The sequence below is a fragment of the Fringilla coelebs genome (genome assembly GCF_963513975.1).
Source record: "Fringilla coelebs genome assembly, chromosome: 26".
Taxonomy (NCBI): Eukaryota; Metazoa; Chordata; class Aves; order Passeriformes; family Fringillidae; genus Fringilla; species Fringilla coelebs.
The window spans coordinates 1851416-1869279 of NC_140052.1; the positions used below are offsets into that span (position 1 = coordinate 1851416).

General features: G+C 53.5%; 1 protein-coding gene across 1 annotated transcript; it reads left to right on the top strand.

Moving 5' to 3' along the window:
* The first annotated feature begins 2938 nt into the window (after positions 1 to 2938).
* SFRP1 (secreted frizzled related protein 1) lies at positions 2939 to 16535 on the top strand. Its single transcript, XM_084221843.1, has 3 exons — positions 2939 to 3549; positions 8505 to 8582; positions 14566 to 16535. The coding sequence occupies exons 1-3, from the start codon at positions 3015 to 3017 to the stop codon at positions 14886 to 14888; spliced, it is 936 nt and encodes a 311-aa protein (XP_084077969.1). The 5' UTR covers positions 2939 to 3014; the 3' UTR covers positions 14889 to 16535.
* The last annotated feature ends 1329 nt before the right edge of the window (positions 16536 to 17864 follow it).

Here is a 17864-nt window from a genome sequence, read left to right on the forward strand (position 1 = left end):
CATAAAGAGCCAGGGCCTGAATGGACTCAGGGCTAATATATTCTATTATCCCATCCATGCCTGCCTGTTTCCCCAGGGCAGCATGCAGGGAAAGGCGCATTCCAGCACCAGGTGGCCAGGGCAGAGTGTGCCCAGTGTGGGCAGGGAGGATGGGACAGGTGGGACAACACGGCTGCCAGCAGCACGGGGACGTGTCACCTGCCACCTGCCCTGTCACCCCTGAGCACACAGTGCAGTGGACACGGAGCAGAGTGGGATGCTGAGCCGCAGATGAGGGCAGAGTGCCTGGTCCTGCAGGCTGCTGGGATGAACAATGGAGCCAGAAATAGGCACGGTTAATTGGGCTGGGCTTTTCACAGGGCAGGAGAGGTCTTGGGACAGCCAGAATGGTGTGTGGTGCAAAGCATCTCATTATTCAATAAGAAAATGTTAGCCCTTGTGGGAAAGGCAGCAATAAATGGCTATGACATTAGAGACAAGGCAGAGATTTAAGAAGCAGTGGGCTACATAATTATGAAGGGAAATGGCTGCACAGGCTTCACTCAGAAATGTTCATGTGCAGTCTGGAAGAGGTCTGTTGGAAGAGCAGCCCTTCTTGGGCAGCTGCTTTCTAAGAGGTCTTATATCATATATTAAGCAATTTAGTGGCCTAGACTAGAGTTGGCATTTTCATTTGGTTTAGGTTTTTTCCTCCTTCTCCCTGACTTCTTATATTTTTTAAATAAAAAAGGGTTTGCCAGCAATTGTATTTGCTGGTCAATTGTATTTCAGTTTAAAATTCACTCTTGATTTCCCATTCAGGCGCTGTTGTCATGAATGTGGATGTCAGCCACAGAAGAGAGAAGGGAGCCAGCAAAGACCTTCCCTGAGCCAAGTTCAGGAACTGTCCAGACCATGCATGTGGTCAGATTTAGCAGCCAAGGCGTGCTGAACTGTAGCTTTCCTGCTTGGATCAAGAGCTGTGAACTGTGGCAGGCTCAGCAGCTACTGTGCAGTGAAACCCACTAACCAGCGTGGGCTGCTCCAGGACACACATCCCTGGGGTGGCCATGGCAGCACATTTACCTGGTGCCATCTGCTAATTGCTGACCTGCAGATAACTGCAACCCTGACTGCAGTTTTGTTGCAGTGTTACTGCTGTTGCCTTTGGAGAGCTCTCCAACTTTTGAACAAGTTTCCCAAGAGCTCACCTTGCCCGCCTGTGATATTCCTATTGCACCCATCCTGGAACAGGAGGATCATAGAGCACTGCCAAAGTCAAACACACCCATTGCTGCTTTGCAAATAGAGAGGCTCTGAGACTTTCCTATGATCTTGCCATGGAAAATGAAGAGGCACTGGCACAGTTTGGTTCCCAAGCAGAGACTTGTGCCCATGGATGTAACACCTGGATGCCTGAATAAATCTTTCAGCAGATCAGTGCCCTGTTCCACATTACACGTGTTTCCTGGGACACAGCACTATTTTATAAATTCTCAAAATGAGATGTTTCAATGTTTCTAAACTACTTTTGGTAAAAGCAGATTCTGTTCTGTCCGAATTTCTCAAGGAATGAGAAGTCCATTTTGCAGCTGTTTCTTGGTACAAGCGGTGATCAGTGCTTTGCCATCATTTCCTGAGCCCAAGCAGCAGGAGAGGGCTCCATCCAACTGCCTCTTTTGCTCCGGGTCCCTTGTTTACCGCTAAATTCTTCACTTCATTAGTGCTGCTAACTGGCTGCTCTGTTCTGCTGGCCCTCAGGTGAAAGTGCCTCTTTCAGCCTTCCAGGCTGCAGAGCCTCTTCCATTTACCTCTCAATGAGGTGTAGTTCCTGTTTTAAGTAACACAAGTTGTTTGAGCCGAAGGCAGCAGCAGGAAGGGGAGCTTTGGAGGATCCCAGAGGAGAGAGCTCAGTGCCCTGTAGATACACAGGGGCAGAGCTGCTCAATGTTGTGCACAGGGACGAGACAGCTTCTCCTGCCTGGCCCGCACCAAGGGGCAGCTCTGCTTGTGCTGGCACCTGGGCAGCCCCGCGGCTCCATCCTCCTCCTCCCGGCTTTGGAGGGCAGCGAGTCCTTGCAAACCCTGAGGAGCACAGCAAGGTAAGGGTGGAGGAACAGGGAATGCAGCTCCTGCTCCTCCGGCACATCTGGAACAGGGCACCCGTTACAGAACAGGGCCCCTTGCTCTCTCCTGATTTTTGTTTTGTTTGGTTGTTGGGTTTTTTTTCCTTCTTTGAATGTCATGGTTTCTGTGGGAATTTGTTCCGCACGGTCCAGTACAGGTTCACAGAAATATCTGCAAGCTCGGAACAGCCGCTCAGGAGCGCCGCGACCTCCCAGAGCCGCCCCGGCTTCAGAGACCGGGAACGGCTCCGGGGGGTTCGGGCAGCCCACCGGGGCTGCAGCCGAGCGGAGCTACGGGCGGGGGTCTCTGGCTACCCCCGAGCTTCCCCGGCTGCGCTCCGTCGGGCCGGGCCGAGCCGAGCCGGGCCGAGCCGGGCCGGGCCGAGCGGGCCCTCAGCCGCTGCAGGTGGCGCCGGGCCGTGCCGAGCCGAGCCGGGCCGGGCCGGGCGGGCCCTCAGCCGCTACAGGTGACGCCGGGCCGGGCCGAGCCGGGCGGGCCCTCAGCCGCCGCAGGTGGCGCGGAGCCGAGCTGGGCCGGGCCGGGCCGGGCCGGGCTGCGGGGCCGTCGGGGCCGCGCTGGGCAGGGCGGGGCGGGGCGGGGCGGGATTGGCTCCTGCTGTCGCTGATTGACAGCGGCGGGCGAGCGCGCGGCGGGCGGCGCGGCGCTGATTGGCTGCCGCGGGCTCACAAACCCGCGGCGCGGCCGGAGCGCGGCCAGAGCGGGGCCGGGGCTGGGGCGGCGGGAGGGCGGCGGGGCTGTGTGGGGCTCGGCGGGCGGCGAGCGCGGGGCAGCGGAGGGGCCGTCGGCGGGGCTGCGAGGAGAGTCCCCGGGGGCGGCCGCCGGCAGCGGGGCGCCCGGAGGGGAGCGGCGTGCGGTGCTGTCGAGGCCGCCGTCGGCGGGTGGCGGCGATGGGCAGCGTGAGGGGCCCCGGTGGGGCCGCCCTGCGTGCGGTGCTGTCGGTGGCCGCCGGGCTGCTGGCCTGCGGCGTGGCCAGCGAGTACGACTATGTCAGCTACCAGTCAGACCTGGGCCCTTACCCTGGCGGGCGCTTCTACGCCAAACCCCACCAGTGCGTGGCCATCCCCGCCGACCTGCGGCTTTGCCACAGCGTGGGCTACGACAAGATGGTGCTGCCCAACCTGCTGGACCACGAGACCATGGCCGAGGTGAAGCACCAGGCGAGCAGCTGGGTGCCACTGCTCAACAAGAATTGCCATATGGGTACCCAGGTCTTCCTCTGCTCCCTCTTTGCCCCCGTCTGCCTGGACCGGCCGGTCTACCCCTGCCGCTGGCTCTGCGAGGCCGTGCGTGACTCCTGTGAGCCTGTCATGCAGTTCTTTGGCTTCTTCTGGCCAGAGATGCTCAAGTGTGACCAGTTTCCCCAGGATGACGTCTGCATTGCTATGACAGCTCCCAATGCCACCGAGGTCTCCAGGCCCAAAGGTAAGGCATGGCTCGTGCTGCAGCCTTGCTCCTGGCACTCCTCTCTGAGCTGGCAGAGTAGGCGTTAGCCCAGGAGGGCCCACACGGGACTGAAGGGGTTCTTGTGGCAGGAGGAGGCTCACCTGAACTCTTCTTGGCAGCAGCCCTCCTCTAGCCTCTGAGCACTCTCCTTGCCCTCCTGTCCCAAAGGAAGTGGGATGCCCTGCCAGCTCCTCGTTCCTATCCCGGTGCCTTGGGACAGGCTGTGTGGAACACAGGGGCTGTGCCTGTTCTGATCCCTGCACAGGCACTGGGGCTGGGCTCCAGCCCTGATGGATCAAGGTGTGACCCTCCATCCTCAGATACTGCACTCTCCTGGTTCTGCTCCCGAGCAGGGCTCCTGCAGGGCTGCTCTGGGCAGCAGGAGGATGTATGGTGTCCACGGCAGAAAGTGCTGGCTGAGCACAGAGTGTCACAGAGCCAACAGTGACAGCAGTCCTGGCTGGGTCCCCCACGTCCAGTGCAGTCCTAGGGCAAGAGGCTGGGCAGCTGGGGCTGGGCGTGCAGTGGAGATCCAGCCCTGCCCTCGGGTGGGCTGTGGGCTGGAGAGGGAGCAAGGAGCCTGCCCAAAAACGAGAGGGGAAAGTGAACGTGGTTCGTGTTTATTTCCATTGCGTGCAGCATGTTTCTGTGGTGCCAGACTGGCTTGTTCGAGTTGTAGTGAGTCTGGCTTGTTGCTGGAAAGTTAAAAATAAATAAATATCCCGGTGTCACTTCGGTGTTTGCTATTGGAACGCTGTGAAAGGCTGGCAGGCAGAATGTTTGTCGAGGGAGATCGCAGAGGGCTGTAAGAGCAGTGCTTTTTGGGCTCTGAAAGGGAATTGAAGGGAATTGTCACTCCTGATTCCACGGGGGCATAGTGCCGGTGCTCGGGAGGAGCTCGGGCACGGGCGGGGAGGGGGCTGAGTGCTTTCTGTGGCTTCTGTGTTGTGTCAAACTCATCTACGCTTTGTAGTTACCTGTACAGACAAAAGCTGCATGTGGTACTCGACTGGGAGAGTACTCGACTCCCCAGCCGATGGGGACTGTGCAATGTCATCCTGCCCATCTTGAAGGTACTTCAGAGAGCCCCTCTGATAGAGGGCAGGAGAGGAGTGCATCCTGCAGCAGAGGGGTGACCCCCTGAGGGGTCTCCAGGAGCTGTGGAGGGCAGTGCAGAGCGGTGGCACGGTGACTGTGGCAGGGCAGGCACAGGGGACACCCAAGCTCAGTGCCCAGAGGAGCTGTGTGCAGGAGCCTGTGTCACATCTCAGTGACATCCAGAGGCAGGTGGAATGTAAAGTTTGTTCCAGTGCCAGGGGGGAACTGGGGGCCTGGGCTCTGGCTGATCTCCTTGCCAGGGCCCAGCCTCTCCCCACAGTGATGGCAGCACAGGCATACCAATTTCCTTGTCATGGCTTGCCCTTCCTGGTGTGACTGCTGGAGAAACCTCCTTGTTTTCCAGGAGTGCTCTAAATTAATATGTCTTGTGTGAACCTGGACCCTTGGTCAAGACCACAGCCGTGTTCCGTGTTGCAGGTCCAAAGGTTGCTTTTATTTCCCCAGGGACTTGCAGCCAAGCATGCTCCTGGGACAGCTGGGTGTGAGCTGCCCCTTCCTGGGTCTGAAAGAGAGTCTGAGCTGTGTGCAGGTCATTCATTTTACAGACATTAATGAGCCAAGACCTGGGAACAGTCTCCTAAATGAGCAGCATCTGCCAGGTTTTCCGCTGAGTAGTTTAATGACTTTCTCTTCACCTTTTGGACCTGTCTTGAAGGCAGCAGTGGGGTGGGACACTGCTGCTTTCTTGTGGTGCCTCAAACAGTTTGGAGTGAAAAAAAAAAAAAAAAAAAAGCAAACTCCAAGTTAATTGCAGCCACTGGTGTGATGTGAACCAGCACCCCTGGATGCCCTGCATGCCACAGAGGCTCTGTTAGTGGCCCATAAGGCACCCAATTATTCAGCTCTGGTACTGCCACCTCCTGCAGATGCCATGTCATCCTGGGTGACCTGCAGCTCAGTCCTTGTCCCTGTGCTGGCTGGGTACTTGGCTGCCCAGGTTCTGCTATGTGCACCCTGTCCATGGTTTGTCTGTGTTTTCTGTCAGCACCAGCTCCTGGAGTCCCTTTGCTCTTGGGCACAGGGGTGTTTCCTGTTGATTCAAAGAGGGTCAGAATCAAGCAGTGTCCCCCCTTTTCTCTTGGTACTAATAAGAACAAACCCTTTCAGTATTTTTCCCCATTAACACCTTGAAATTGGAATTTGTTTCTGCCTCTCAAAGAGCTGACCTGCTGAATTCCTTTCTCCTTAAGCACAGGCAGTAAAGCCTGCAGGCCCACAGGATGCATCAGGGGAGTTGCAGATTAATACAGCATTACACATTCCTTCTCTTGCCCCTGGAGTAAGCTGGCTCTACAGTCAGGCATTGGAAAATGGTCAGCAGGGAACAAGTGGGCTGGAGGCAGGCTGAGATTGTGCTTGGAGTTAGCAGATGGGCCCCAGCCAAGCTGCAGTGGGCCCCGAGGGTGGGCTGGGGATGTCTGCTCTAGTGCCTCAGGAGGGGTGGGAGGGCTTGCAGGTTTGGGGTAGCTGTGGCTCCACAGAACAGCTTTCCTGGGGAGCAGGCTGGGCCCCCAGCATTTGTGTTCCTGACTGTAGTGTGATGTGGTGGTCCAGAGCAGAGGACAATTTTTCCTCCCATTGCCAGTAGTTCTGTTGTGCTGCGAAAGGCTGCAGGAGGCAGGACTGGAGGATGGGTTGATTTAGATTGGATAGAAGGAGGAAGTTTTTTGCAGTGAGGGTTGTAAAACGCTGGCACAGATTATCTAGGAACATGGTGGATGCCCCATCCTTGGAAACATGGTGAGGTACTCTCAGCAACCTGATCAAGGTTGTTGGTTAGGGCAGGGGGATTGTGCATAAGTGAAGCTGCTGCCTGTGGAAGGGGCTGTCCAGGGGGTCCCAGGTCCAGCCCACAGGATGGCTGTTGGCTCCTGGTGCAGCAAGGCAGGGCTCTCTGCCACCTTGGGTGTGTTACAGCCTGTTCAGGGGCTGCTGGAGCATAGCTAGAACAGAGCTTGCATTTGCACCAGGGAACAATGAGTCTTATTTTCCATTTTTGTTTGCTTTTTTTTTCTATTTTAATTGGTTGCCTGGAAAGCTCATAGAGTGGATGCAGCGGTGGCTTTCATGTTTGTCTGGCTGGGGTAGGCTTGGCCAGCCTCCTCATGTGCATTTGGGCCACTGAGGCAGATTGAAGTGCTCGGCATGGCAGGTACCCCTGCTTGTCCCCCAGCAGAGTGATAAACTCCTGGCTCTGCAGCTGATGGAGGGCTGGGCCTGTGTCACCTTCCTGTGAGCACAGTAAATGTGCAGCCTGGAAAGAAATATTCTGACTGCAGATGTCATCCTATCTCCAAAGGCTGGCTCCTGACTGTGTCACTGAGTGAGATGTTGATAGTGGCAGTTGCATGTTAGGGCTCTGGAAGAAGAGGTTTCCCAGGGGATGGGCAGCTCTCAGAGGTACAGAGAGTGTGGATGTTGCTGCTGTGAAGGCTGACTCGTGACTTGCACATAGGAGCGAGCAGAAGGCCAGTTGCTCTGCATGTGTGATTAATAAAGTCATGGTGCACGTCCCCAGGAATTAGCATTTGGCACAGAAGAGATTTGGGGGTGGCAACAGGGAAAGAACAAGCCACGGAAAACAAATGTCTGGCCTGAATCCCCGTGGGGCATCTGTGGCTGAGGAGACACGACACCATGGGCATGGATGTTCCTCCCGGCCAGCTGTGCTGGCTCTGCACCCCTCTTTCTCAGACACCTCTCTGCTTTTTCAGTCCAGCAATGCTGTGGGTTTGCTGGCCTGGCTGAGGGCTGGAAGGCCATGAGTGCTCTGTTTACTGGCAGATGTTTTGCTGCAGTGTTGTCCCTGAGAATAACTCCCTTGTGTGGGAAGAGCCCTCCGTCTTGCTGGACCAGGAACAAGCAGCATCTCCCAGCTCAATAAATTAATCTGCCAGTAGCTCAAATCTATGTCTGTGCTGCTGGGTGGTCTGCCCCAACTGCAGATGGGGACTTGGAAACAGATTCTTATTCTCTGGGTGAAGTGAGATTTCCTCCCAGGACAGCTCCCAGTGAAATCCCCTGGGCTGGCATTTCCCAAGAGGCAGATGTTGACCACTGCCAGCGGCTGACAAGCAGAGGTGGCTCTGCTCTGCTGGAGCCATGAGGCTGCCCTGGGCTCAAAACAAGAGAGGATGACCACTCTTGGTGGTGGCAGCATCCACAAGAGCTGTGCTGGTCCATCCCCAACCAGTGCAATTCTGGGACAGGGCAGGAGGGAGGGTAGTGAGGGTCTTGCTGAGCACTGCCTGGGCAGTCTGTGGCGTGGTCCCCAGTACTGAGGGGAGCACTCAGCTGAACTGGGCTGTCCCAGTCCTGAACCCCTTGCCTGGCACCAGAGTAGCACCTTGAGCCATCTCTGGGCAGCATCCTCCTGCTGTGCTGGGGTTCAGGCATTGTGTGCCTGCCTTGGCATGCAGTAGGGAGGAAATGTCAGCAGGCCATGGGCCATGCCCCTTGGCAAGCGTCTTCCCTCAGCTGAGTGCCTGGCCCTGAGAACTCCTTTCTTTGCCAGTGCTGTCCTTTTGCTCCTAGCAGCTGCCTGTGCCTGGCCTTGGGGCCACTGACAGCATTGTGGTGGGGCTGGCAGCGGGCTGTCTATGGCCAGTGCTGCCTCATAAGCCAGTGGATGGCTCCTTACACCCAGCAGGGTGTTGTCCCACACCTCTGGGAGCTGGGAGCCCGTGGCAGGGTGTATGGGCATGGATCCCCCTCGAGGGTGACAGTCTGACAGCATGGGCAGTCTGGCTCTGTGGTGCTACTTCTGCTGGCTTCTTGCTGCTTCTCAACTGTCTTCACTTCTTTTCTCTTGCCAGGAACGACTGTGTGTCCCCCTTGTGACAATGAGATGAAGTCAGAGGCCATTGTGGAGCACCTGTGTGCCAGCGAGTTTGGTAAGAAGGAGCACTCTAGGCACGGGGAGGCTTCCCAGCTGGTCACAGGCAGCTGGGCTCCTGTGTGGCTGGATTGGAGCTGCCACCTTTCCCTGCCCACCGTGGTGCTGTGTGTCCTGCAATCTGTCCCCAATGCCAGGCACGTGTGCCTCTAGATGTCACTGTGGGTATGCAGAGGTGGACTGCTGTTCAAAAATGCAAAGCTACTTGAAGGCTTTGTCCTAAATGAGTGAGTGAGTGAGTGAGACAATCAGTGGTAAACTGAACTTCATTTAGAAAAAAAGATTATCACGAGGAAATATATTAGCTTTCTCAGATCAAACCCAGAATTAACTGGTTTTGACATCCTTGCTGGTGTATGTAACCTTCCCGGAAGATTATTAAAGGCATATTGAACAAGGTGTGCATTCCTGGGGGATTAGCACTTGAATGTGCCCTGTACCAGAGCGTGCTTATGCAAACCCAAACCTGCTCTGCATGCTGGTGTGTTACCCTTTCTGCTGGAAATGAATTCTCAACTGTCCTGCAGATTTGGTATGCCAGAAGTCTTAAGTTCAGCACAGACTTTTTCTAACAGGGAAAAGCATCAACAGGAACACCCATGTAATAGTTTCCCAGGAATGTGCATACTTCTGGCTTGGCTGGGGAATGGAAGCAGACATTCAGTGCTTGGCCTGGCTGGGGAGTGGGAGGTGCTCAGAGCTCTGTTCTGGGCAGGCCATGGGAGCTGAATCAGAGCTGCCCCTGCCTCATCACACATACAGGGAGAGATGGTGGGGAGGGAGAAACAGCACACCTGGTTTGGATAGGAGATCCCTGCCTGGGCTTGCAGTGATGCAGAGGCATTGCCCCAGTCCAGGGGCTTGGGGACCTTTGTCCCAGAGAAGGAGAGAGGGGATCTGGTGCTGGGGTCACTGCAATACCTGTCCTCTTGCCAGAGGTGTGCAAGGAGTGAGCCCAGGGGGTGTCCTTCCTGCTGGGAAGGGAAATACAAACTTAACTGCATGCTTGTCATCAGCTTCTGCTGCTAAATATCCTCCTGTGCTCTGGGACAGTTATACAGCAGGGAGCAGAGGCCAAACCAGAGGAATTCCCTGCAGCTTGGGACACTGACTTGCCCACAGTGTTGTTACTGGGAAAGACAGTGGTGACAGTGTCCAAAGGATGGAATTATTTCCTGGCAGATGTGGCCATCTGTAGCCAGCTGGGGAGCAGGAACACGGCATAGGATGGTCCTACCTGTGCCCTGTGAGGGAAGGCAATGCAGGGGTGAGAAGGATGTCTCAGAGGAGGGAGTGGCTAGTGGAGGAGGCATCAGCTTCAGGAAGTTTTCCCAAAGCACAGTGTATGGCCCTTGGGTCTCTGTTTAGTCTTGGGGGTTACTGTCATGGGGTGATTTCTCAAGGAGAGCTGTTTATCTGGCGCTATTATAAACTCCCAAACCGTCAGACTGAGGTTTCTCATGCACGTCCACCAAGGTAAACACTGGCAGCTGACAGGTTACAGATCCTCATCAAAGCCAGACATGTACAATAAATGTTTAAACTAACATGTGCTGCATGGGGCAGCTGTTGGTAGGTCTTGCACTGATTCCTGCTGTTACTGCAGGTTTTCTCTTGCATCCCAGCAGCTTGGTACAGAAAAGAGGTGAGGACCACTTTGCCCACCAGAGATGTGTGGCTGTGCCAGTTAGGAAGTGGCTGTGTAGCCTAGAGTACAGAGCCAAGATGGGATAACACCAAGGGGGATGAAGGAGGCTGACCAGGGGTGCAAATAGTTTGTGTCAGGCTCTGCTCTTCCCAGCAGTGCAGGAAGAGAGCTGCAGTGAGCTGTGAACACAAACTGTAAAGACAAGGCAGGAGAGCATCTTGGACAAGATGCTGGGGGTCAGAGGGGTGCCAGGAGACTGCCAGCCTCGTGGTGCAGCAGAACTCTGGCTTTGCCTTTGTTTGAGCAAGGATGAATGTGGACTCTGGGATGGTCCTTTGAGGCAGCTGGGCAGTTCCTCTGAGAATAAGACAGCTTTGGGGTGGATGTGAGTGAGGGGTGCAGAACCCTGAGCACAGAGCAGCAGAGGGGGCTGGGTCAGGTACATGGGGGTGACTGCAGTGCAGATTTCAGTGTGGTGCTGGTGTGCTGAGGCAGCAATGGAAGCGAGAGGAAGCAGAGATGGGGCTCCAGTGCCCCCACAGCCGCCTCCCCCAGCTGCCCTGGGCTGCAGCCAGCGCTTGTTTCTTACTCCAGGAGTTCATTCCACGCTCTGTTTCTCTTAGTGATTTTATTTATTGTTTCTGCCCTTTCTCTGGGGTCTGAGGGGATCCTGCTGAACGGGCTCTGTGGCACTGGGGACTGCAGAACAATCAATACATGCTGTTTATTTTTTCTCTGTGACTGACGGGTCCTTGCCTGCAGCCTTCTCCTGTTACAGCCCTAATGTGTCTTCTGGCAGGTTTCTTCCTTCTCAGTGATTTCTAAAGGAAGGAAAAATGAGGCTGAAGGAACAGTGGAGCTTTCCCTTCTCTCACATTCCCTTTCCTGCACATGAGGTGCTGGAGTGGGGCCCCTGCCCGTGCAGGCAGGAGAGCAGCAGGGACAGCATCCTAGTCCTGTGCTGAGAGAGAGGGCTGGAGGTGCTGGTGGAGAACAGGAATGGTGGGTGGTAGTGGCTTGTGAACAGGGCACAGGGGCTTCTGCCCTCAGCTGCTGACTACCCTGCTGCAGTGCTGTCCTAGGAGAAGGTTGTGCTGGAGCTGTGTGTGTCCCATGAAAGCAAATGGTAAGAAAGGCTTGTGGGTGGCATGTTGATCCTCTTGGGCTGCTGTGGTAGGGCTGATGCTGCCACCAGTGCCACAGCTGATGCTGCAGCAGCCTGTGGTCACAGTGCAGCTGCTGGACTGGAAAGGTGGCACATGCTCCTGCTGTGGATAACTCTCCTGGGGTCAGCTCCTGCCTGGCAGCCACAGCTGAAGATGAAGTCTGAGCAAGCATGTCCTGGGATCTCAGGGGCAATTCTGGCCCTTCTCCCACTTGGTGCTGAGACAGATTTGGTGTGGCATGGCGGGAGTGGGAATGCCAAGGCTCCCAGTGAGGAAGCTGTTTGCTTTGGCAGCTCAGCAGGGTCTTGGAGCCAAGACTCAAAGCATCCTGCTCGAGCCTTTTGCCTGCCATTCCCAGGGCTGGGGAGATGCCAGGAGAGCTGCTGCAGCGCCAGGGTCCCCCAACAAATGTTCTAGGAAAGCCAGAAGTTGGAGGCTGCCTCCTTCTAGAAGTTGGAGGCTGCCTCCCACTGCGTGGTGGTGGTGAGCTCTTGGAGTGGGATGAGCCCTGAAATGTGTACAGGCACCACTTTCCTGGTGTTCATGGAGCATGCCAAAGCTGTGTGTCTGACCTGCCACTATGGAACCCAGCTCTCATTCCTGGGAATCTCACCTGGAATGTGGGTTGGAACTTAGGGAATGTGGCCCAGTTAAGTGAGCAAGGGGAATTTGGGGAGCCAGGTCACTGCAGAGGAATGAGGGCTGAGCAGAGATCATCGTGCCTGTGTGCCTGCTCAGCCTGCAGCACCAAAGGCAGGTGAAGCTTGGTGGTCCATGAGCCAGGCTGTGTTTACCTGGGCAGCACTGCAGGCTCTTGCTGCTCACGAGGACATTGCTGCTGGGAAGAGCAGAGCCTGACACAAACTGTTTGCACCCCTGGTCAGCCTCCTCCTTCATCCCCCTTGGCCTTATCCCATCTTGGCTCTGTGTGCTGCTCTGCACGAGCAAGGTTTGGATGAGGTTTTGGTTTACATCTGGATTCATGGTTCCCCTGGGCAGCTCCCATGAACCTGCATTGCTGGCTCACAAACTGCTGTGTGCAGGGAAGGGAGCAGCTGGGAGCTCCCCCAGCACAGGATTACCAGGCCTTCTTTGTCTTCCATGCTGTGTGATACTTGGACTAGATCAGCACCTCCACTAGCTGGCACATCCTTTTCCTCTAGCAAAAAGGATCAAATTTTGCAGTGATCTCAGCAAAACAAAAAAGCCATTTTTTTAAAGTCTCTTATTGTGCTGTTGTAATGGTGTTTTACCATCCCTCCTGCCCTGGCCACCTCTGTGCTTAGTGCAAGGGCTCCAGTCAGCATGAATAAAGGAAGTGAGACTGACACTGAGGGGAGTTGCTGCTACTGCTGCCCAGTTGATGTCATGAAGCTTAGAGCTGCTTGAAAACTACTTGCTTCATTTTTCAGATTTGTTGCAAACTGATCTGGTTCAGCATCTTTAGCTCCTTAAAACTGGAGTTTCTTTAGCTCCTGAACTTGGAAAACAGATGGAATGAAAATTTCACTTAGGTTTCCAGTCCTAGATTACTTTCTTATACAATAGCAGTGTAACATGACAAGGCTCTTGGCAAACCTAAGGGATGTTTTTGGCACAGGGGCAGACAAATACCATTGCTCCTGTTGTCAGGGTAGTGACACTGAATCTCTGCTGCCTGCTCAGGATTGTCATCATGCTGTCCTGCTGCCATCTGTGTCTGGAACAGCGAGCAGTGCTCCTGTCCAGGAAGCAACACGTGTTCACTGCTGCGTGTTCCAGCAGTGCAGGACTTCAAGGAATGATGCTGTGAGGACCCATCTCCCTGCCAGAGCCAGAGGTTCTTGTGGACTGCCTGCAACTGCCCTGGGACTCTAATGAGAAGGGACAGCAGCCAACCAATCACCTCTCTGAGCACTAGTTATCTGCAGCGCTGAAGTAAACTCCCAAATGATGAAAATATGTTAGCAATTTTGGTCCATATGTGCTTTTCCCCAAAAATGAGGCAGAGCCAAATGGCACTGAAATGATGTTTTAATGTACAACACATTTTCATCATTTTTCCCATGTATGCAAAATTCCTCTTCATGGTCATGGCAAAAAACCTTTTTTTTTTCTTTTTTTTGGGGCAGGGGGTATTGTGATTAACTCAGGAAAATGCTGAACCTGAAGAGGGGAGAGTATTCGCCATGGCAGCTGTATCAGACCAACTTCCCTTCTCCCAGGGAAGGTGCAGGCAATGACTGCATGCTGGGATCTCCACAGCTCTGATTGCAGGGACATCCAGTGCTTGGAAAGTTGTTTCACAGGCACCTGAGGGCCAGTGAGACTGCAAACAAATGCTTGAGAAGCCAAATTGACCTTTTAAATGATCCTTTCAAGAGTCTCACCATCCCTCTAGAGCAGGGAAGTCACCTAATTTACTCAGTTAACATTTGTGCTTGGCAGCTGAACAAGTCCCCTCTCAAATGGAAAGTGCTGGGTGCTTTGCTGCAGGAAGGGGAATAAAGATGTCAGTGTTTGACCTTGGTGCTCTCCTGGGCATGGGGCAGCTCCCCTGTGGAATTTGCAGGCACTCCCAACATGGGAAGAGATGAGAATCCTGACTCCATGTTTCAGAAGGCTGATTTATTATTTTATGATATATATTATATTAAAAGAAGATGATATATTAAAACTATACTAAAGAATAGAAGAAAGGATTTCATCAGAAGGCTGGCAAAGGAAAGGAATGGAGTGATAATGAAATCTTGTGACTGCTCATAGCCTTGAGACAGGGGGCTGTCATTGGTCATCAAGTAAAAACAATTTCACATGCTGGGTAAACAATTCTCCAAATCACATTTTGAAGCAGCAAAATGTGGAGAAGCTGAAACTTCCCAGCTTCTCAGGAGAAAAGATCCGGCAAAAGGATTTTTCATAAAATATGTCCGTGACGCTCCCCCTCAGGTACAAGGGTATGGGTGTCACACTGGGCCAATCATGGCCAGGGAGATGCTGCCCTGGAGCAGGCGGATTCAGGAGCAGAGGGAGGAGAAGGGGAATGCAGGAGTGGAGCAGGGCACTGTGTGTCTGCAGTGGGACAGGGCACTGCTGCCCCCTCAGCCTCACGGAGCAGAGGCTTTGTGCTGGTGAAGCCTGCTTAAGAGTTTTGGTTTTTTTTCCCCCTCTCCCATCTTGTTTTGCAGCTCTTAAGATGACCATAAAGGAAGTGAAGAAGGAGAATGGGGACAAGATGATCATTCCACGGAAGAGGAAGGCACTGAAGCTGGGGCCCATCCGGAAGAAGAACCTGAAGAAGCTGGTGCTGTTCCTAAAAAACGGGGCAGACTGTCCCTGCCATCAGCTGGACAACCTCAGCCACTATTTCCTCATCATGGGCCGCCAGGTGAAGACCCAGTACCTGTTGACAGCCATCTACAAGTGGGACAAGAAGAACAAAGAGTTCAAGAAGTTTATGAAGAAGATGAAATCGCCCGACTGCCCCACGTTCCCGTCCGTGTTCAAGTGATGCGGTGGCTGGCGGGAGAGCCGCTCCCTGGACCTGCTCAGGTGGGCACAGCGGCTCCTTCTCGCTGCTCTGCAGCAGGGATGCTGGAGCCCAGCCCTCCTGCTCCTCCATCCTCCTCCTCACTGATCTCAGCCCTCCCAAAGCTTGCTCTGCTCTCCTGGGCACGTGCTGCAAGCAGCGGCTGAGGTCACACACCGTTTCTGTCTGCATTGTCTAAAGAGCTGTTCTTGTACAGATGTGTGCAACCATTGAAATAGCAGCTGTCAGGTAAAGAGGGCAAGCAGAGGGCTGTGAGGTGATGTTAAGAGCTTGCATGCTTGCAGAAAGGACCCTCGTGACCACGTCACTCCCGTCTTCATGGCTGCAGGATTGCCCTGAATTCCTCTAGGAACCAGAGCTGGCTGATTAGACAGAGATCCTACCTTCATGATCAAAGTTAATAAATGAGTAGTGGAGAACCCATTACAACCTCTGATAAGAATTCCTCATAGCTAATTGCCCTCACTGTAAAAATATCCCATTATAGTCTTAACCTGCTTAGTTTAAGCCTTAACCCTGGTTCCTTGTGGTGCCTTGTTGGGCTGGAGCCCTCCCTTACCAGCATCTCTTGTGATGTCTCCCTGGGTGCCTGCCTTGGCCTCTGCTGTGCCAGCTGAGCCCCTGTGCTGACCCAGGCAGCCTTGGAGTCTCCCCAGTGCGTGCAGTGTGTTGGTGCACTGGCTTGGGGAGCAGGGGCAGAGGGGGCTCTCTGCCTCCACCTGTGCCTTTGGCCTCAGCAGTGTCCAGCTGAGATCCCCTCCCTGGCCTGAGATCCCCTCCTGGCTGGGGCCGTTCCCCTGAGCTGCTGGTGCCCAGAGCTGTCACTCCATTTTAAGCCCGAGCAAAGGTTCAGTTGCTGGCCTGCCTAGGGCTTAGGCTGGGAGGAGCTCATGGCCAGCTCCTCCAGCTTGTGACACTCCCTCACTTCACCAGTGATGTTTTTATAGTTCCTTTAGGCTGCTGGCAAAGCACCAGAGTGCAGAAGGCCAAGGACCTTTCCCTGTGGAGCACTGCAGGGAATGTATCGTCTCTGTCTCCCCCTCTTTGCTGTGGGACCCATCAGTCTGGGGTTTTGTCTGTTTGATCTATGACAACTTGGCTCTCTGTCTTATGTCTTTTTTGCCCTAATTGAAATGTCATGTTTGTATGATTTCAAATAGTTTATGAAAGACAAAGAATGTCTTACCCAAATGATTACATTTATCGACCAAGCTGAAATTCATTATTCTGTTAATTGGACTAGTTCTCTTTTTCATAGACCTATACCACTCTGTATTCATTATCCTTCCTCCTTCCATTTAGTATTCTCATCCATCACCAGTACTCTAAGAGAATGAATATCTGATGTCTGAGCTAATCCTGTTGTATCACAGTTAAGTGAAATAACAAATCCTCATTTTTGAGGTTTGAACCAAACCCCCCTCAAAACTGGTAAATTAATTATTCCTTAGCTTGGGAGTGGTGCTTATTTCCCACATGGGGACAGAGCCATGGACTTGGTTGTAGAAGAATTCCATTAACAAGCCAAATACTCTGAGGAATGATGTTTCACAGCTAACAGAGAGATGGATTTAGGATGTGAACTTTGTAGAGTCCCCTTAGGTTGTCTTAGACCACCATTTGTAGTAGTGTTGTTTCTTTATTGCAAAATTAATCATTGTAGATAATGTGCTTTATTAGTGAAGTAAAGAAATAAATAAACCATGGGCTTTAACATCACAGATTGATGAGGTGAAATGATGGAGAGGGCTGACAAATCCAGCCATGTGGGGAATGGAGTCAGGATGTGATGAGCTGAAAGTGTGGCTCTCTGTGAGTGCCCCAAAAAGCCCCACTGGGACAGGGCAGGGACCCTCTGTCCCCTGTGCCTCACCTTCCTCAGCACAGCACAACAGAGGGCTGGCTGTGGCAGAGAGAACGCTGCTGCTGCTGCTGGAATTGCCAAATTAATCCATTAAATGTGATTCCCCCAACCTCCCTTTTTATAGAGATGCTGTTTCACACCCCTTTGGGGCTGGTGTGGGTGTGCTGGGGGAGCCTGGCCTGGAGGCTGTGCAGGGAAGTGTGGAGTCACCATCCCTGGAATGCTACAAGAAATGACTAGATGTGGTTTAGTTGACGTGGTGGTGTTCAGCCAAGGCTTGGACTCAATGATCTTGGAGGTCTTTTCCAAGCTCATTGATTCCATGGTTCTGTGACTGCATGGCCCCTGGCATGCAGCAGCTGCAGCAGGTTGCAGGGAGAGCAGATGCCCTTCTTGGGAAGCTCCTGCTGCTTCAGCTGCACCTGGCTGCAGCTCACAGGTGCTTTTAATCAAAGTGATTTTTTATCCACCTGTTGGCTGAGGAGCTGCTGAGAATGGGCTGGGTCTTTAGTGCAGGGAAGCTTTAAGAGCTTGGGGTAAGCAACAATTCTTCCTGCAATGCCCTTGGAGGCACCTGAGACATCAACTGCAGAGGTGTTGCCAGCACAGGAGCAGGTAAGGTCAGTGCTGTGGAGCTGCTGCTCGGGGTCTCCTTCTCTCAGAGCTGACTTGGGGCAGTTCAGGGCTGAATTTGGCTCTGCTTTATGTGTCCCTGCCTTGGGTCAGGTTGAAACGATGCAGGAAGCCAGGCAGTGTCTTTCTGAAAATTTGCAGAATCTATTCCTCTACTGGCTTCTTGTAACTGGCAACTCCTGAAGTATTTTTTTTGGTCATGTAAAAAGTGAGACTTGCAGTCAAACTGCTGCATGTGAGTGCCTTTGCTGTCTTTAGATTTCCTATACTGATCTCCAACAAGAAAAGTTTACTAAAAACCTGAAGTGGGCTAAGTATAAACTATGGAGAAAGTGCCTGAGATCCTGGATTGTGCTTGTGTGGAGTCATGTGGAGTAAATAGATGTTTACTGAAATGAGGAAGCACAAAATCTCCTGAAATCAGGCACCATGTGTCTGGC

What these genes read in the sequence shown, in the direction of transcription:
- SFRP1 (XM_084221843.1), top strand. Translation starts at nt 3,015, where the DNA reads ATGGGCAGCGTGAGGGGCCCCGGTGGGGCCGCCCTGCGTGCGGTGCTG. An exon ending in CGAGGTCTCCAGGCCCAAAG is followed by an intron (nt 3,550 to 8,504) that starts GTAAGGCATGGC and finishes TTCTCTTGCCAG; the next exon opens with GAACGACTGTGTGTCCCCCT. An exon ending in CCTGTGTGCCAGCGAGTTTG is followed by an intron (nt 8,583 to 14,565) that starts GTAAGAAGGAGC and finishes CTTGTTTTGCAG; the next exon opens with CTCTTAAGATGACCATAAAG.